Source organism: Callospermophilus lateralis, chromosome 20, assembly GCF_048772815.1.
Source record: "Callospermophilus lateralis isolate mCalLat2 chromosome 20, mCalLat2.hap1, whole genome shotgun sequence".
In the NCBI taxonomy this organism is placed as follows: Eukaryota; Metazoa; Chordata; class Mammalia; order Rodentia; family Sciuridae; genus Callospermophilus; species Callospermophilus lateralis.
Genome location: NC_135324.1, coordinates 3,311,487 through 3,331,599, shown reverse-complemented (window position 1 = coordinate 3,331,599; position 20,113 = coordinate 3,311,487). Strand labels below are relative to the sequence as shown.

Below are 20,113 nucleotides of genomic sequence, written 5' to 3'. Positions count from 1 at the left end.
TTTGATTTGTTGATTTTTATGTGGTGCCGAGGGTGGAACCCAGGGTCTCCCACGTGAGAGAGACCTCTCCTGTGGCCTCAGACAGATCTCTGTCCCCCTCCTAGATTCTTCATCCCTGTCTGCAATGACACCTGGGCCTCTGAGGTCCCCTTGACCCTGTCCCTGTCCCACCTCACCGTCCCCTGGCCTCCTGGGCTTACTCTTCTGGGGGCTGTTGTCCCCTTGCCTATCTGTGATCCACCAAAAAGCCTCTTTTTTCCTTTTTCTTTTCCTCAGTTCTGGGACCCAGGGCCCCGTCCCTACTAGTTGAGGGCCCCGCCACAGAGCCTCATCCTAGCCTCCCGCCACTGGCCTCTTTATGTTGAGACGGAGTCTCGCGGAGTGGTGGAGGCTGGCCTCAAACTTGAGATGTTCCTGCCTTGGCCTCCCGAGTCGCGGGGATCCCGGAGTGTCCCTCCTCCACGCCTGGCGCGTGCTGGACACCTGGTCGTGGCATGTGATGAATATGGACATCCCAGCGCCAGCCCAGGCTGCTCCTGGAGAGGCCTAGCCGCCCTTAGGTGACCTCGGGGCACCTCGCTGGTCCCACTGGGTCGGGAGCCACCATGGGCTCCTTCTGCTGTCATCTCCCAAGGACAGGAGGGTCCCTGTCAGGTCCCCAGCCTGGATGCCCCCAGCATGGCGGGTGGGGCTGGCAGGGCGGAGCCCAGGAAGGAATCCTCCAGAGTCATCCTTGGAGAACCCCCGGGCCAGGTGGCTTCCACGCCCTGGAAACTTCTAGAAGCTGCCAAGAAGACAGGAATCTACACGCTCCGGGGTGTTGGCAGGAGCCACGGCGGAAGGGAATTCAGAACCCGCGTGGCCTTCTCTTCCTGGGGTCAGGGACGCCGGGCGCGGCCTCGCAGCTGGCTCATCTGCCACATCTGGCAGGTGGTGGCCACAGGGGAGAGGGCGCGGGGGGCGGGGGAGAGGGACGCGTCGTCCAGCCGTGGGGGTGGGCACCAGTGTCTGGGGACAGCCCACAAACGCTGACTGCAAGGTCCCGAGGTCACCAGTTTGGTCACCGGCCTGTGGACTCGCTGGGTATCCACAAGGCCAGGCCTGGCCAGGCCCGAGCCAGGGCTGGGGACACCGTCTCTGCATGGAGCAGCAGCCTGTCCAGTGCCCGTGGACTCTGTCCAAGGAGCCGCCCTCCCAGGAGGACCCTCCTGGGAACCCGACACTTACCCTCAGCCTGACACCCCTCCTGGTGGCAGGTCCCCAGCGAGACCCCGGCCAGGGGACTGCAGCCACCACTGGGCCCGAGTCCAGGGCCCCCCAGTGGGTCCCCAGCAGGGGCTGAAAGTCACACTGAGGTCTCTTCTGGGAAGTGGTGACCACGGTCACGTCACCCACAGCATCGGCTGCCTCTGTCCCCTCCCTGTCCCCTCCTGTTAGGTTCCCCTTGAGGGAACCACCTGTCCCCACTGGGGACGACCCAGGCCTGTCACTGCGCCCCTCCCCTGGTCCCTCGGGCCCAGGAAGAGCCCAGGGAGACGGGGACCCCTCCTGGTCAGGCAGGCCGGTGGCCGGTCAGGATCTGTCCAAGAATGAGGTCCAGGCTCCGCAGAGTGAGGGACAGGGATGTCCTTTCTCTTCCCTGAGAGGAGGAGGGGTTACTGGGGCTCGTGATTTTGGGGTCTCAGTCCACAGCTGGCCGGTCCCTCGCTCTGAGCCCCAGGTGACGCAGGGCATCTGGCCCAGGTCAGCAGGCAGGACGGGGCGCGGGGAGGCAGGGGACCAGAAATGGCCACTGAGCTGCTCGGCCCGGCCCAGGGCGACCCCTGGCCTTGCAGATGTTTTCTGTGATCAACACGCGGAGAGCCACTCAGATGGCAGCCGTCACCCGGGGGACAGTCCCCTCCCGGCAGTGGCTAAAGCAGCAGCTCGGTGTCATTTGTAAGAGTGAGTCAAAGGGAACTGCCCGCCTCGGGTGGAGTTTGAAGATGTGCCCAAGTCAGAGCTCTGGGCCCACTGGACAGTACTGAGACCGTCCCTCCGTGGCTCATGACTGTGGCTCGACTTGGGACACGCAGAAGTTACTCGGGTGGACTTTAGGGCCCCTTCGTCTCAAAGATGTGGCGGGCAGTGGCCATTCATGAGTGTCCCTCCAACAACTCGATCAACGTGAAGTTTTGTAAAGTTCATTTTGTTCATTTTTAATGTGGAGCCCAGGACGGAGCCCAGGGTGTCACCTGGGCCAGGTAAGCGCTCTACCACCGCCAGCCCCCAGCCCCAGGATCTTTAAAATGGTGACAGATTTTCAAGCTGAGCTTCTATAAAGTCTATGGTCAACTACGACAGTAAGACGAAGTAGGTGCTCAGGAAAACCTGACCCTGACGTGATGACGGACACCAAGTGCTGAGGTCAGTTCTATGTAGAGGCCGTGGTCATTTACAGGAAGGCAGATAAATCACGGTGTTCACCACGCCAAGTGCAGGTTAAGGTCCAGAGGCCTTCAGAACCCGTGAAATTAATGTGACCCGGGAACAGAGGTGCACCACGTCCTGATTTCAACACACCCATGTCCTTATTTTATTGCTATTTACAGTCTGGGTCCCAGGAGAACCTGCGGCACAGAGTCCTGAGCGACTGTGAGTATCACTCATCTGGCTGACCCTTTTTTTTTTTTTTTTTGTACCAGGGACTGAACCCAGGGGCACGCACTTAGTCACTGAGCCCCGTCCCAAGCCCCTTTTTATATTTTATTTAGAGACAGGGTCTCCCTGAGTTGCTCAGGGCCTCGCTAAGTGGCTGAGGCTGGCCTCCAACTTGCGGTCCTCCTGCCTCAGCCTCCTGAGATGCTGGGATGACAGGTGTGGGCCATCCTACCTGGCTGTATTTTGCATAATAGATGAAAGTCCTGTAGACACAGGTGACTGGCTCTGTTCCCATTTACTGTACAGTCATTATTTCAACTGATGAATGATCAAAATCAGGAGATGAGTCCCTAACTTCTTAGAAAGTTCTTTTCATAGGAAAAGAAAAGTGTGTGGGGTGCGGGGGACCCTCATGAAAATCCAAGGGGGATCCTAAGGGAAAGAGAGTCAGCGGGTGGGAAAGGGGAAGGGGGCAAAGTGCAGGGAGTGACACTGGCCCAATGATGTCGTCATAGCATGTGTGTAAGAATGTGCAACCACACACCCCACCATTGCGTACAGCCCTGATGCACCAATAAAAAATAAGTAAAATGTTCCTCTTAGCATTTCTGAATATGTGAGTAATTTCACGATTTTCTCCCTTCGTTATGGTCCTGTAAGAGAATCTGAGTTGCTCTGAGTCTGACCGAGTCCCACCCATATTTTCTCGTATTTCGTGACACCCGGTTAGTGACGACGTCCCCTTTTCTCCTGAGAACAAGACAGGTGTCCACTAGGGGGAGGAGCCAGGGCGCCCGGGGTCTGCAGTGGAGGGTCACCGTGGGCCCATGGTCAGGGCTCAGGAGTCCGACTGTCTCACCTCGAGTCACTGAGCAGGTGACTGAGGGACTCCAGATGTGGCCAGGCCGTCTCATGAGTGACAGAAGGTTCTGGTCTCCCCAGCACTGACACCACCCAGTTATAGTGGACGTCCTCTACTGAGGCTCACACCCTGGCCAGGCTGCCCATGAGGTCCTGTCTGTACAGAGCATCTCTCCGTGGTCAGTGGTCAGGGCTGGGCACATCTGACCCACTCCCTCTCCACAGCATCTGTTGAGAGTGACAACTGCTTTCGAGTTGCCAAACCATGAGTCTGAAGTGCGACCTGGACTGGGCAGTGGACCCTGTGTTCAGAGGTGACTCCTGTGTCAGCCCACCTGGCCTCATATAGTCACCTATAGTATTTGGCAGGTTTTTTTGTGCGTGCTGGGGATTGAACTCAGGGGCCCTGGACCCCTGAGCCCCGTCCCCAGCCCTATTTTGTATTTTATTTAGACACAGGGTCTCCCTGAGTTGCTTAGGGCCTCGCTTTGGCTGAGGCTGGCTTTGAACTCACGATCCTCCTGCCTCAGCCTCCCGAGCCGCTGGGCTGACCGGGGTGCGCCATGCCGTTCTAACATGACTCTGACCGTGTGGACTGACTTCTCTGCAGGTTTCAGTGTTATCTGGAAACTTGGTCCTTCTCTGAGGACAGTCCTGGGACTCATTTTGAGCTTCCCCAGCACCATGGGAGCCATCCACATGGCCACCAGGGGTCCCTGTGCCCACTACCTTCCTGTAAGTGTCCTCATGAAACCAGGAAGACAGGGATCTAGGTGTGGCATCTGCTGACAAGGACTCCAGAGGAGTGTGACATCACCAGAAGGTCCCCTCCAGGTATGCGACAGCACGTGGCAGTAACCACCAGTCCCCAGCTCCCACGACGTGGCCACCGGCTGGCGGCTGGGGCTCAGAGTGCTGTGTAGCTGCAGAGGCCCAAGTCACGGCTCCCAGGATCCCTGGGGACAGCCCTCCTGCAGCCTTGGGTAGGTGACCTCGACTTGGGGACCGTGGCAGGGCCCTGGTTGAGCTATAGGGACTTAACCCCAGCTCCCCAAGACCCCCCACCTCACAGTGCCTCCCCTGCCTCCTCATCAGCCGCGTTTACTCTGCAGTTCCCTTGTCCTGGTCCCCGTCCCTGTGGGCGGCCGTTAGGTGAGGGGCGTGTAGGCTGCGGTGGTCCTGTGCGAAGGTCCCCAGGTCACATGGCAGGTTCCTGTGTTTTACACTCAGGGGTGAACGATCCCACGGGGCTGCCGGCTCCAGGAGGAGGAGGACCGAGGGCGGAGCAGAGGTGTCCAGAGACTGAGGCACGAGGTGCTGGGGAGGGCAGACGGGGGGAGCGCAGGGGCACGGCAGGGCCACCCCAGGCCACCCCAGGCCGGGGCCTCTCAGCGCCCTGTCCCCTGGCTCCACAGGGGTCCGGTGCTCCTTAGCTCTCCGCACCTGCAGAGGTTTTTGTGAGGATACAAAGTGCCTTTGGCCTGCGCATGTTGTTCCATAAAGGCCGGCGACTCTCCTGTCCCCCTGTCCTCGACATTCAGGCCAGAGTTCTGCTCAGGAAGGCTCCCAGGATGGCGGCTGGCTTGCCCCCCACCAGAGCCGCAAGTCCCCGTTTCCTACAGTGAACAGCCTTTGCCTCCAGGGACCACTGACCCCAAGGACAGCCCAGGGGTGGCTGAAGGGAGGCTGGGGTCCCTCGCGCCCTGGGCTCAGCACTCCGTCCTTCCCCAGTAACTTGCGGGGACAGGACAGTAAATAGTGAAAATGGACCCTGTGGACACGACACCCACTAAAAGCGTCCCTTGCCTGTGGCTCAGTGCGCGTCCCTCGCGACCACACGGCAGGGCCCGATGGTGGGTGTGCCAAGAGCACCCCGTGTCTCCGGGTGGGTCGCCCCAAACCAGACTTTCTGCTTTTCAGAGTCGACGCTGGCGCAGGGCCCGGGGCTCCGCCGTCTTGATGAATGGCTTGAGGGCAGGGCGGGCGCGGGGCGGGCAGGGACCTGCTCTTCTGTGTTTAGGGCACCAAGTGCTGGGAATCAGGACAGCTTGGCTTTTAGCCACCCCCTGCCTTCAGGTGTCGCTAAGGTGTTTTAGACTCGGCCTCCGATGACCCAAGAGTGGAAAGTGACCTGGGGATTGAACCCAAGGTCACTCAGCCACTGAGTCCCTCCCTAGCCCCATTTTGCATTTTATTCAGAGACTGGGTCTCGCTGACTTGCTTAGGATGTCACCAAGTTGCTGAGGCTGGCTTCCAACTCGCGATCCTCCTGCCTCAGCCTCCTGAGCCCTGAGGTGACAGGTGTCCACCAGGCTGCAAAGTGGTTTCTCTAAGTGTAGCTCTGGTGCCAGAAATCACACCTTGTGGCCCACAGGAACGTCAACATTAAAATGACACCTGAGGTCGTGCGGCACCCTGTAGGTACGTTATTGTGTCACCTGAGTGCCCTGCTGTCCTGCAGTTGTTGGTTTGGACAACCGCAGGGGACAGGCAGGGCACAGGGACAAAACCCCAGGTCCTGCTCTGTCAGCTGGTGCCTCCAGCACCGCAGTGGCCCTGTTCCTGGGCGCTGCGCGACACAGACACACGCTGAGAAGAATCCACAAGACAGGAGGCCGCGTTAAAAAAGAAACCCAAAAGCAAACACCAAATTTAATAAAAACCCAAACAAACCATCAGGACGCGTGTGCAGGAACAACGGGGGAAACTGACCCTTGAAGAAGACGCGGGCATCTGGAGGGATCGGAGGGGACAGTGCACTGAGCTCAAGAGGCTGCAAGTTGTTTGCAAACCAACTCATTTCCGGGTGGAGGAGCCGCGGCCATTTTCTTAGTGACACCACGCAGCAGCAGGCTCGTCTTGTCAACGTCCTGGACATTTAAAGGGGCAACTGTACACGGTCTCCATCTTCTATTCGGGATCCACCCTTGGTGTCAGCCGACTCTCAGTGGAGGGGCGACAAGCACGACCCCATCTCCCCGGACAAAGAGCATCGGAATGTTCCGCTTGGTCGACTGCAAGACAAAACCAACCGGGCCACGTTGAATGACACTAAATAATGTTAATAAACATAGTTACAGAGACACATCATTTAGGATATACCTGAGCCACCCACGAACCTCCCCCAAGGGCTTGTCTGGGGTTGTCCCCCCACCACTGGGTGGACTCAGGTGACCCAAAAACCCAGGGGGATACCAGAGCCACCAGGAGAAGCAGCTGGGTCCCTGATTTACCACCTGAGAGCATGCTAGTGTGGCGGCCTCCTGGGGACAGTGGGGACAGTCGCAGGGGCAGGAGGTGAGCTGCTTCTGTGCTCTCCACTGGGCATTGCTTGCGGGGGCTGCAGGGGGCATGGGGCACGCACAGAATGGACACCTGAGGCTTCCGCTGGCTGCTCGGGCCTGGGCCTCAGGACGCCTGGACTGTCTGAAATCTGTCTGAGCCTTGGCTGGATGTCAGGTAGAACCTGGAAAGGAGCTGCAGGCCTCCCAAACCTGCAGGCCCTGGAGGGTTAGGGTGGAAAGGGCCAAATGGGAGTGGGTTTCACTCTCAGGGGACGCTGTGTCCAGCAGACAGCCACAGGAAGGAGGTAAACTCGGGCAGAATCTGGCTGGTCTTCACGCAGAGAAGAGAAGGAACGGAATCCACAGAGTCAGACATGCTGAAGCCAAACAGCAGACGTATAGATTTGAAGCTTGGATGAGCGAAGGCAGGGGGCTGTCCGTCCACCCAAACCTACGAGGCCAGTGGTCAGCAATGGCTGGAGGGAGGGGCACAGACATCCGCTGTGTGGCCTCCAGGCCTCTGGTCCCTAGGGTAAGGGAGGGAGCCCTAGGCAGAGGGGACACAACTACGTGGTGAGCTGAACTCATTAAGTGCAGGGTAAACTGATGGACAGCTAGGAAGGTGGCTGGGGACGCAGAGCGCAGGCCACTGTCAGCAGCCTGCACAGCGGCTCTCCAGCTGCAAAGTGACACTCAAAAGAGCAAGGCCAGCCGCTCTGCCCTCCCGTTAGTGGTCAGCAGTAGGCTGAGTTGTCCAGGAGTTGGTCACGTAAGTTACAGGAAGACCCCACAAGACACCTCTGTTCTGTGTGTCCTGGTGCTGCGGACAGACGGCCCTCCGTTATGTCAGTAGACGCACAGGGCGAGGCCACACTGGGCCCGGGGGTGGAGGGGTATTAGCCCAGTTTCCCGTGTTGAACAGGATCATCCAGGGACGGCATTTTGACACTCCCCCAGGAAGTCCCACAGTCAGGGGTGTCTGCGGCTGAGCAGAGTGTGACACTCCCCTGCAGCTGCGCCTGGAAGCCAGCCCCGCCCCCTGAAGGCTTCTGTGTGGTCGTCAGAGGACCCTGCAGAGCCCCAGGAAGCAGGCACCCCACCGGCCCTGTCTGATAGTCAAGGTCGCAGTCACAGTTGGGGTCGGTGCTTTGGCTCCGTTATATCAGTGGTGAGCGGGACCCAGATCTGAACTCGGACAGTTCTGAGATCTGAGCCCATTATTTTTGACCACTAGAGTCCAACAGGCCACAGACTGGCTTTGTGATGTCTAAAGCCTTTTTTGAGGAGATATTAACAAATGTGAGTATTAAAATATGAAGCAGTGAAATGTGTGCGCATGACTTGGTGACCTGGGCATTTCCAATGAGCAGTGTTTGGGGTCACCACATCATGCTTCTTACCAAGGTCCATTAAAGTGCAAGGCAAGTCCGTATTCATGGAATAAGAATATAAAACAGCTTAGTGACTCGGTTTCCGATGCCACAGGGCGATCGACCGTGACTGCAGCAGGCGTCTGTAAACACCCTTCCCTTTCCCAGTCCCCATCTGTGGGGTCAGACTCTGACTTCGACAGTAGACCACGATGGGGGACATGCAGGCAAAGGGCACGCAGACCTGCCCTCAGCTGGCCAGGCAGTAAGGAGGTTTGCAGAGACATTGGCAAACTGCACAGCACACGCACTTCACTAAATACTGTTCTAGGAAACAGCTGTTGTTTGTGACAGTGTTATTTTTTAAAAAAATATTTATTTTTTTAGTTGGACACATACCTTTATTTTGTTTATTTATCTTTATGTGCTGCTGAGGATCGGACCCAGGGCCTTGCACGTGGTAGGCAAGCACTTTACCACTGAGCCACAACCCCAGCCCCGTAACACTGTTACTAGTATTCACAATGGATATGCGTGTGTCTGAGTGAGTGAATACTTCTGCGAACTGTCTCCGTTTTAGTTCCTGACACATTAGGATCACTGGGTCAAGTCCACGTGATGTGGAAGACTATCATCCTGTATTCCTGCTGTACGTGGCTCACAGGCAGCACCTCACCCTGTCACAATGACCCTGGCCACCCCAGGAGGTCGGGCGCAGCCTTCCTGCTCACCCGCGACAAGCCGACTCAGTGGATTCTCTTGCCCAAGGGAGCCCGGGTAGGTAGTGGCCAAGTCAGTAGCGGAAACCAGATCCGCCTGACCTCCGGGCTCTCCTTTTAATCGCCACACTCGATCAAGTCCGTAAGTAGGTGTCCCAACCTGACAGGCCTTCCCGAGCTGTGGCACGGGAGCCGTGGCATGCCGAGAACAAGTGGCAAGTTCAAAGTGATGAGCTGAGATAGTCGGGTGACTTACCTTATAGATCTCTTCATACGTCTCTTCGTCGATCTCTATCGTGGTCACGGTTTCCTCCACGTCGCCCAGGATCATATTTAAGTGTTGATCATAAGCCTGGAGTTGGAGGGCGAGGAGTCAGAAAACACGCACCCATCCAGCAGAGAGACCACCACGAGCAGGGCCCACAACATGTCACCTGGACCACCACAGGTAATGCACCCGATGCTCACAGCACACGCTTCACCGACCAGTGACAACAGTCTGCTGCTACCCTACCTCTTCACAGATGGTCTCAGCGACAGCTGAACTGACCCAATAAAAACAACGCTGCCTATCACGGCCCAGAATGCGTTTACTAAAAGTGACTTGGAATAATTTCTTGAGTGTCCACCCTGCTTCTTACCCACAGTGGTCATGTCATGTCATTAGGAAAAGTAGCATATTGTCACTGATCAGCAGACTCGTTTCCATGGAGCCTGTCACAGTGTGAAAGGAAAGAAACAGGAACTGAGAGAAGAAATTCTTCAACTGTTAAGATGACGGCACTGCAGGACCCTGTCATCAGACCCGCCCTGTCCTGGGGTGGACTGGACACCACAAAGGGCAGGTAGGCGGAGCAACTGTCCAGGACATGGACGTGCCTGGCACCTGTGGGCCGAGGGAATAAATGTAACCCAGACACTCAATGCAGCCTCGGGAGTTCACGCACTCTGCCAACACGTGGGCCCCAGGTCCCCGCTCAGCGTCTCCTCACACTGACTCCAACAGTGTTGGATGGTTTACGTGCCCCCCTCAGAATAAATGGCCCACAGGCCACGTGGGGAGGTGCTGGGCAGGGAGCACAAACCAGGGCCAAGCAAACAGTTTAGGATGGAAAAGAAACCCCACTGGGCCACGGCGAGAGGCAAACACCTCAGAACAACAGGACCTGACGTGCAGCTGGTGCTCAGTAAACGTCAGCTGTCTTTAACAGTTCAGGGGACAGAAACAGTGATGAAAGCAGCACGGTTAGGAGGTGACCAAGGAGAGGCCACATCTTCCAGGTTTTCTATGAACAAACAGGATCACTTCAAGGGGCCAATTCTACAGAAAGAATTGCACACGTGCACAAAGAAATATGTGCATCATTTATAGGAGCAAGAAATGGAAGATAGTCTAAATGCCACCGTCATACCGTCATAAAGTCACCATTATACCCAAGGACTGTCTGCAATATAAAATAGCGCTCATTCATATAGCACTGTTATTCGTTATCTAAGTCTTCCCTAGTGGAAGCAAAGGAGACTTATAAATGAAAAAGGTGCTGAAAAACATGTATAACAGGATTCCACTTTTTTTAGAGGTGGTGCAAATATAAGCACATACACACAGACGTGTGTACGTATATATATGTCTTACACGTGTGTATTTGAGAAAATATACAGAAAAGATCTGAATGAGTATATATGCATATATTTAAGTAAGAATGGAGGAAAAATTTATTTACAAATAAAAGTGAGAAATGAAGGGGAGGAGAAGGAACTATAACAAATATCCTTGCTGAAATTGCTAAAGAAAAAATGGCTAAAAACAAGTAAAGCACAGTTGTGTTGGGTTTATAGAAACAGGAGCGATTTTCTACCCACCCCACCCTTCTCCTGCATTTTAAAACACGCTCTCACCTGCACAGTCCTGCACTACAAGGAGCGAGGGAGGAAGGAGTGGCAGAAAACAGTCTGATTTCGAGGTCATCTGATGTACTCACATGTAACCTGCCTCGCAGCTCCCGGTCATTTCTCATCTTCACGTAAATGCGCTCATCCAGGCTGAGCCTGATGAGGTCCAGCGGCTCCTCTACGGTGTTGGTGGTTTGTTGCTGGTAAAAGAAAACAAGCTTAGGATGTGATACTAGAGAGGGCGCGGAGTTTGGATCTCTGCCCTGCTGTGTCACTGTGGGCAAATTACTCAACCCCTCTGTGCCTCAGTCTGCAAAACAGGAATACCAATAGTGTCCACCTAATTCTGTTGTTGGGAGGCTTAAATGATACATATGAAGGCTTAGAACAGTGCCTCTTGTATAACACCTGCAACATAAATGAGGGCTAAGACAGAAAAACATGAATTACTCAGCAAAATAAGCATGACTTTGTTTCCTTGATATCCAGGTACTTTAGTCTTGTCTCAGATCTTACTCAGTCACTTAAAATACATTCATCTAGGGCTGGGGATGTGGCTCAAGCGGTAGCGCGCTCGCCTGGCATGTGTGCGGCCTGGGTTGGATCCTCAGCACCACATACAAACAAAGACGTTGTGTCCGCTGAAAACTAAAGAATAAATGTTAAAAAATTCTCTCTCTCGCTCTAAAAAAAAAAAAAAAATACATTCTCCTAATGTCTCTGTGAATTCAGAATTTAAGGTGCAGATTTAAGGGAAGATCATGAATCAAACACTGGGCAGGTGGAGTTTACGGTGGGAACTGGTCAGGAAGATGCAGAATCTGGCAGGCGTATAGAATACTGACTGAAAGCACCAGCTTTGGAGTCAGCCAGTCGGTGTCCAATCCTGACTCTGACTGGACTCTCCTGAACTCGGATTACAAATCCTGCCATCACAACCCTCAGACTCCTCATTTGTAACACGAGGAAGCCATAACCTTCCTTGAGGGTTCTTATGAGGACTAAATGACCCAATACCCAGTGAACAAAATACATGGTTTCCATCATCACTGTTAGACAACTATTCAACATACGGGCCTCAGAGGTCAGGGCTGGATGACATAGGGTCACCCTCATGGACAGGATGGCTGCAGCCAGGAGGAGTTGGTAAGATCATTCAAGAACTGCCTCACTGAGTACACGAAACTAGTGGAAGGAGGTGACAGGAGGTTCCAAAGGAAGAGTGAGACGGTAAAAAAACCCCAAACCCCTGACATCAGTTGGTACGTTCCTCACCTCAACTGAACAGCTGTTTAAGGACTGGCTGACCACAGTCGCCACCATCAGGGAGCTCAGGACATCATTATCATCACTTTTAAATATTCATTTTTACGTGGTGCTGAGGATCGAACCCGGGTCCCGCCCCTGCTGGGCGAGCGCGCTACCGCTGAGCCACGACCCCAGCCCAGGGAGCTCATATTATCGTGGAGAAATGCACATTAATAGGTAACGAGAGTTCTATAAAACCATCCTCCTGCCACCCGGCCCAGGATGCCCACGGTGCACCCCGAGTCCCCACCACTGGGTCCACTCAATCCGTATTCGCTGGGCGCTTCCACTGCTCAGGACAGTAAAGGAGCGCGAACACAGCAAGTGCGCTCCCCTGGCGGGAGATGCCCACTAAAGGACGCAGCTCACGTTCAACATAAAAAAAATGCTGTAAAAAAAGAAAAAGAAACCAAGCGCCACTGTGCGTAAGTGGCCGGGAAGTCCTCCTCGCGCGGCGGGGACGGGGCAGTGGAGAGCCGCAGAAGCCGTGGCCCGAGGCGCAGCGGGACCCGGGCGAGCGCCGGAGCAGGGGCCGGGCCGGCCACGCCCTCCCCACCCGGGGCCCACGCTCCCGTCACACTCCCCGTCACAGCGCTGCACCCGTCTGTCCTCCTGCAGAGCACGGGCTCCGGGGCAGGCAGGCGTCGCTGTGTGACTGGCAGCGTCCCCGGGGCCACAGCCGTGTCCCTCCCGAGTGGCGTGTCCCCTCGGCCGGCGCCCGGGACGGGCTCCAGGGACCCTGACCGCCCGGTCCCGCCTCCCGCGGGAACCCCGACCGCCCCGGGAGGCAGCCAGAGCCGGCTCCTTCCACTCCACAGACCAGGGCAGGCCTCGCGGGCCCAGAGGTGGCGAGCGCGACGGGCCCCTCTCGGGCGGGCTGACAAGGGCCCCGGGGTCCCGGCCGAGCGCGGAAGGGGCGCGACGGCCGGAGGCACAAGAGGCAGCGGCGACCCGGGACGAGCCACCGCGGCGGACCGCCTTCCCACGGGCTTGGAAGCAGACAGCCCTGGTACGCGAGGCCGAGCAGGGCCACGGCCGCAAGGGGCGGGGACGCTGTTTTGGAGCCGGGTCCTCAGAACCCACTCACCTGGTCCACGTCGTCCGCCATGTTTCAAACCCTGCGCCCTTTCCCGCCTTCTCGCGAGAACACGCGAGCGTCTCCGGGACCGGAGAACCGGAAGCGCAATGACGCCACGCTCCGGAAGTAGTGATGAGGCTCGGTTCGCCTGGGCCCTTCGGAGCTGGGCGGAGCTTCCTCCTGGGGGAGGAGCTCGGCCCAGCATGAAGGGGTGCCGCCAGGCGTCGCCCCGCCTGGGGGCGGGCCCCGCGCGCGCGCGGCTGTTTTGGGGAGTCCTCCTGCGTCACGCGCGGGGAGATTTGCCCGGGCAGCATGGCTCGCAGGCGCGGGGCCCGAGGGAAGCCGCGGGGACGCGAGCCCAGCGGCCGGAGCGTCAGGGGCAAGAATGCGGCGGCGCGTGAGGAGGCGGCGGGTGAGAGCGGGGCCGAGCCGGGCTCCGCGGGGCGCTGCTGCGGGCGGCGGCGGCGGCGGGCGGAAGCCGGGCTGCGCCGGGGACGGAGCGGGGTGGCCGAGCCGGGAGGGGACCCTGCGACGTCCCGTGCCTTTGTTCACCGCGCCGGCAGCCACCCGCCACGAGCTCCCGGAGCCTCCCTCCTCCCCGTCCCCGTCGCCCCTCGGTGCCGCTTAGCCGCTGGGCAATGCTCAGGTCGGCGCGGGGGAAAGTGGTGTCCCCAGAAGACACAGGGACCAGGACGTGGTTAGTGGCGACTCCCAGGATAGTGAGTGCCACCAAGTTTCGTCTCTGAGCCCCTGCGCTGCCCCGCGTGGGTGTCGGACGGGCCTCCTCACTGTCCCCAAAGCTCAGCCTCACTGTCCCCAAAGCACAGCAAACGGCTTTTCCTCCTTCAACATGTCCTGGTCCCATTTCCTTCCATCTGAGTACGTGATCCCTTGCACCCACTTGTTCCGGCCCCGTCCCCGCTTCCTCCCTTGCTCCCAGTCCGTCTGCAGACTCCAACCAGCTCAGCCTCCCAACTGTGCCTCCCTCCTGTCTCTCTGTCCACCGGATTTGCATGTCCATCGCCCTGGTCCCAGCCACCATCACCTGCCTCCTTTCCTGCTTCCCCTCCTCCCTCTGCACTAGGTGCCCACCTGGCAGCCCCCCAAGATGTTCACAGCAAAAAAAAAAAAAAAAATGTGCCTTGCTCCTGCTTCGAGACCTTGTGGGTTTCCCATTTCTTGGAAGTGGAAAATCTGCCGCCGTTACCGGGGCCCGCGTGCCCCTGCAGATCTGGATGGGGCTCCTCTCCTCCTCTCCTGCCACTCCTGCGTGCCAGGCAGCTTCCTGGTTGGCCCTCTTTCCCTTCCCCAAATGCGGATGCCAAGTTGTCTGCCCTTTGATGTTGGAAGCCTTTGTTGTTGATGTTCCTTTTGCCTAGAATGTTCCCCCCAGGGGCTCATCTCTTGTTATTTCTTTGTCCCATGGGACCCTAGTCGTTCTCCGCCCCCCCCCTTTCTCAATCTGTAATGATCTTGTTAATTTTTGACTGTGTTTCTGGAATTTCAGCTTCATGAAAGCATGCCTTTGTTTTGGGAAAAAAAAAATCCAAAAAACTATGTTCTAATGTTCTCCCCAACTAGTCCCCCCCCCACACACACACCATATAATCAATAAATAGCATCAATTTGTGCAAAATGCATGTTGTAGAAGCGACGTCTAGACCTTCTGAGATAGCTGGGTAGAAGATTCGATTAGGTAACACTTGTTTGCTTTCAGGACGTGAGATTATGTAATTTTGAACACATTACGAATTCATTTGGATGAATAGCAATCCATTAAGTGAATCAAATGGAGTCAAAAGTCCTAAGTTTAGGAGGTGATTTACTCCACACTTAATGTTATGGGTTTCATATTGTTCCTGCAATTACTCAATTTATACAGATAACTTTTGTTTTTGTTTTTGTTTTTGAATACCTGGCATGTGCTGTCCATCCGTCGGATGACATAGAAGGCAGACATGTCTTGCAGGAACTTAGAATACTGTGTAGACATAACTCATGCCTGTAAAATATCCAAGGAAGAGCATGTTAACTATCACAAGAGAAGGTGTGAGCCTTTTTCCCTTCCAAAGGAATAATCAAGTTTGACCCAAGAGACTGGAAAATACTCTGTGAAGGAGTTGTTCCATGTGCCCCTTTAAAGATGGCTATTATTTCAGCAAAGGGACCTTGATAGGAAGTGGGTGTTCCTCTCGGCTTGTGTTCCTGGTAGGTAGCAATTCAAAAAGTCAAGGTTTTAACCGGATGAAAGTGCTTGGGCCCGGATCAGTAGTCACCTGGGCCTGAGTTTCGTGTAGCTCCAACACTTAGTAGTCGTGTGCGCTTGGGGAAGTTATTTTGGACAAATAATCTAGCCCTTCTGAACCTCCTTTGGGAAACAAAACTGCCCTTTGGGGTGGCGGTGAGTTTCCAGTGAGGTACGCAGGAAGCCCTGGGCATGTCCCTGTAGGGACATTGTGGGACTAGCTCACAGCGCTCAGGCTGAAGGGTGTCCTGCAGGTCAGCTGGTGAGCTCTTGCCAACCAGAGGCGGGAGCAGTGCGTTTCCAAGGCAACCTGCAGGGTCTGAAGTTCTTAGAACCTTTGTTGTGGTTGGGTTGAGGAGCACAGGCCTGCTGGTTGTGGTTTAGATGCAGGTGACAATGACCTGAAGTTGACTTGATGTTCAGCATCGTTTCTAACATTATACCACGGTTGATTTTAAAAAAAAATAATTTCTTAGCTGTAGATGGACACAACACCTTTATTTTATTTATTTATTTTTATGTGGTGCTGAGGATGAACCCAGGGCCTCACACTTGCTAGGTGAGCGCTCTACCCCTGAGCCCCAGCCCCAGCCCCCAGCGTAGACTGTAACAGCACTTCTGTGCATGCAAATGAAGGTGACAGTGTGTTGCTCTGGACAGTTAGGAACAAAGTAGCCTGCCCCATTGCTTCCTTGTTGCGGTGAACACCTCTGTGGTTCTTCGTGGTGCTGTATTTTAAGGCCTCTATTGCTATAACTCATCAATTCCTCTGACAGCTATTTATTGAGCATGTACTAACTTGAGTGAAAGAGATAAATTAATTTTATATTTGAGGTTAGTACTGCATTCCCTTTTAAGACCTACATAAAAGCTATAATATTTTTATTTTCCAAAATTAATTGAAGCAGGGTCATGTAAAAATGAAGAAAGATTTATTTGTGTGAATGTCATTGCAAAGTGGGACAATATTTTTCCTGGTCCTTTTATTTATAAACTGTTAAAGTGAATGATATGATCATACAGAAACATGGTATGTTTAGACACCCTCTCCAACTAAAATCAACAGCTTGTGAATTTTTAATAATTTCCTTGAACAGAAATCAAGAATACTTATTTTAAGAAGATAGTAGTGTGCACTGAAAATCTGATGTCCCCAAAATTTTGATGTCTGAAACATGGCAAAAATGTTGGATTTTGGACTTTTGGGTTAGGAATGGGTAGTATTTCAGAATCTTTAAAAAAAAAAAAAAAAAAAGAAAGAAAGAAAGAAAATGGTATGTGAGCACTTCCGTTTGGAGAGGAGACGCCACCTTTGTGTGCCCTGTCCTTGTCCACCTCTGAGTTTGGTGGGACAGTGGGGTGAGGTTGGAGAGATCTTGCAGCAGGATGGGTTTTGACCAGGGGCCCGTCTAGCTATGGCAGAGACAGATTCATAAAACCAAGGTCGTGGGAACACTTGGACTTGGAGCTGAACTTGAAGCCTGTCACTCCTGAGGTCTACCCTCCCGACAGATCAGGGCGTCAGGAAGCCAGGTCTCCAGGAGTGGGTTCAGCTAGTTTGCTTGCTGGGGGGAGCTGAAGGTTTAAGGTACAGAATTTTGATTTTACTTGAGTCCTTGGTGGTTTCCAGAGTCTCAGGAGAAACAGAATAAAGGCTGAGTCAGGGGCCTGGGTTGGCCAGGAGCAGGGGCTCACCTGTCACCCCAGCGATGCAGGAGGGGAGCCCGTGGGTCAGAGGCCAGCCTTGCTGTCTCAAAAAATCAGGAGGAGGCAGCCGGGGGTCAGAGCAGCCCTGACAGGAAAATGGATCTTCCCACGGCTGCAGGGGGCGAGGCCCGAGCTGGGCCACGGCGGGATGGTGAACTGCAGTGGAGATGCGCTTTGGAGAGAGATCGCAGACCCTGTCCCTAAGCCACTCTGTGTCCACGTTCCTGTTGTCCCCAACTCTTGTTCTGTGTGGTCACCCAGGTGTCTGTGAAGACAAGAAACCGGAAGCCCCCAAGAAGAGCCTCGTTCCAAAAGTCTTCCCAGGAAAGAAGAAGAGAGGTCGCAGTCACCCTGGGGACTCCCCAGAGCGCCCAGCAAGAAAGAAGGTGGCCAAGGCGACTGTCGCGGCTGGGAGCCTCCCGGTGAAGGAGGAAGCCCTGGGTGAAGGGGAAGAGGTCAGGTGAGGGCCCGGCGGGCGTCGGACTCCGTGTCCACCCTTCCCATCGGAGCAGCGTGGAGAGTGAGACCCCCTCTTCTCACTTGTCACCAGGATCCAGGGACAGGGAGGAGTCTCTAGAGTCTTCTAGACACTAGGAGCAGGGGACAGTGCGGACACTGATTTATGCAGTCAGCCAGGGGACACTAGCCAGAGAGCCCGGGGCTATTGATTCTGATCTGTAGATACGAGGTGCCTGCCACTCTGGCTTCCTCTTGTGCCACCTTTCTGGGGACATGTGGTCCAGGCCCAGCTGGAGCTCTCGGCCCTGGTTCCACACATCCCTGTACTGGGGCCTGGACACTCGCTGCTCACGTTTTCTCCTTCCACGTAGAGAACCTTCCTCTTTGGAGATCATCAGTGGGGGCATCTGTTCTAGAAGTTTCCACTGATTCCTCCCCCTTGCCTCCTTGGACTCCCTGTCATGTTTTTGAAGAGCATAGCGTGTCTCTGCCTGGTGTTCCAGCTGCTTGTGACCGTGCCACAGGCCAGGGCTGACTACCCTCTGGGCTCGGAGAGGGCTGGGGCCATCTGGGATTCATTTCCGGGGGCTCTGTGGGATCTCGCACTGGGCCCTGGTCTGGCAGGCAGTGCGCGTATTTTCGCAGTGATGAGCAGCGGGTTCACATGTGGCAACAGCGGACATGAGCCTGGTGGATTGTCTGCCCCCTGAGGAAGTTGGTGGGGGGTTAGAGCAGGAACAGAGGTGTGCTCGTTTGATCTTTGCTTCAAAACGAATCTCAGTTGTGGTGTAGACTTTTCTAGAACCTCTAATCCAGGCATGAGAGAGTAGTCCAGGAGAGGCCAGCAGTTTCAGGGGCGTGGGGGACGCTTGCAGATTGGCCACCATCATTCATCTCTTCTGTTCCCTTAGACTCTGTGAAGACTGCCTCTGAGCCAGGTGCGGTGGCTCATGTCTCTAATCCCAGAGGCTCAGGAGGCCGACGCAGGAGGATTGCAAGTTGGAGGCCAGCCTCTGCAAAAGTGAGGCCCTAAGCAACTCAGGGAGACCCTGTCTCTAAATAAAACATAAAATAGGGCTGGGGACGGGGCTCAGGGGTCAAGTGCCCCTGGGTTCAATTCTTGGTACTGGAAAAAAACCCTTTGAACTACTGCTTCCTCACGGGCTCCTTTGCTTGGTGAAGTCCCGTTAACCCCTAAACAGAGACAGGCCAGGAGGCTGCTCTGGTCTCCCCTGGGCGCTGACCATGTTCAAAGCCATAGCACACGGACACTTCTCCTGTGTGTATTGTAAGGAAGTTTTTGTTGGTGTGGTGTTGGAAAAGACGATAGGCCAAATTCAGTGTGTGTCCTCTTAGAACTGAAATCTGAGAATTGGTGGTTTTTAAATGTCTGTGCAAGAATCTTATTCAATGTCATATCATAGTTTGCACAAGCTGAAAGTGACTCAGCACGTTTCTATATGAATTTGCATGTATTTATTCCATGTTAGCAAGCATTCAGTCTTGAGCGATTGTTTAGCTGGCTGCTTACCCGTGTGGTTAGCTTGCTTACATTTTTTATGACGTACCTGTGTATAGTCATGTTCTCGCTTATCTGGAAGTTAGAGTCCTTCCAACTTTAGTTTATTTACATCTTTTCTTTCCTCTTTTTTTATTTTTTATTGGTATTGGGGATGAGCCCAGGGATGCTTAACCATTTAGCCACATCCCCTGTCCTATTTTATATCTTATTCCTGAGTTGCTTAGAGCCTTGATGAGTTGCTGAGGCTGGCCTCCAACTTGCAATCCTCCTGCCTCAGCCTCCGGAGCTGCTGGGATGACAGGCGTGCGCCACCGCACCCAGTGTCTTATGTCTTATTTCTTAAAGGTGGAGGGAAACCCCTTCTGACTTGGTTTACAGGGGGATCAACAAGCGGGAACCCCTTCCCCTCTCTGGCCTGGGCCTGCACCTGCACACACAGATGTCTAGGTTAATCAGACCCTCCAGGTGCAGCTTGGGGAGATTTGGGGACCCACGCTGGGGGAGGGAATGGGACTGGGCCCTCGGTGTAGCCACCTTCACATTCGGAACTGCCACAGCCTCCTGATGCACTTTCCATCCCATTGAGCCTGAAGGCGACACTGCGGCTTCTGAGCCTTCTGTTTCCTTCCCGTGTCCCCACACAGGGGCTTTTCAGGGGACTTCAAGAAGGTACATGTGAAGAAGGAGGCCCCCGAGGACAGAACCAGCAGCGAAGGAGAAGATGAGGAGGAGAGTGAGGAGGACTGGGAGGAGGTGGAAGGTAAAGCTCGTCTGTCTCCTTGTCTGCTGAGCTGGTGGCTCTCCTGGACTCCGGCCACTTGCTCTAATTCTGACACTTTCTTCTGAATCTGATAAAACCAAAGATCAGGTTGTGGTTAAGGACTTCCTGATTTCTCCCCACCCCCGCCCCCCCCACCACTGAGCCACATCCTCAGCCCTTTTTAAAAATGTTTCATTTAGAGACAGGGCCCAGCTGAGTTGCTCAGGGCCTGCTCAGTTACTGAGGCTGGCCTCCAACTTGCGATCC

General features: G+C 54.9%; 2 protein-coding genes across 3 annotated transcripts in view; one reads left to right on the top strand and one right to left on the bottom strand.

The window, feature by feature from the left end:
- Window positions 1-6,346: 6,346 nt before the first annotated feature.
- On the bottom strand, window positions 6,347-13,250 carry Lsm3 (LSM3 homolog, U6 small nuclear RNA and mRNA degradation associated). Its single transcript, XM_077106180.1, has 4 exons — window positions 13,163-13,250; window positions 10,857-10,967; window positions 9,131-9,226; window positions 6,347-6,515 (listed from the first exon to the last, which is right to left on the bottom strand). Exons 1-4 carry the CDS (start codon window positions 13,181-13,183, stop codon window positions 6,435-6,437), a joined length of 309 nt encoding a protein of 102 aa, XP_076962295.1. The 5' UTR covers window positions 13,184-13,250; the 3' UTR covers window positions 6,347-6,434.
- Window positions 13,018-20,113, top strand: part of Xpc (XPC complex subunit, DNA damage recognition and repair factor) — a 25,461-nt gene continuing 18,365 nt past the window's right edge. Inside the window, exons 1-3 of one of the 2 annotated variants that reach the window (XM_077106179.1) lie at window positions 13,018-13,084; window positions 17,367-17,565; window positions 19,731-19,846. Coding sequence is in view for 1 of the 2 variants with exons in the window: in XM_077106178.1 (XP_076962293.1) it covers window positions 13,466-13,565; window positions 17,367-17,565; window positions 19,731-19,846 (415 nt within the window). In the remaining variant the exon portion in view is untranslated. Of the gene's footprint in view, window positions 13,085-13,400; window positions 13,566-17,366; window positions 17,566-19,730; window positions 19,847-20,113 lie in introns of those variants that run through there. The other variant, XM_077106178.1, reaches the window with a different exon arrangement.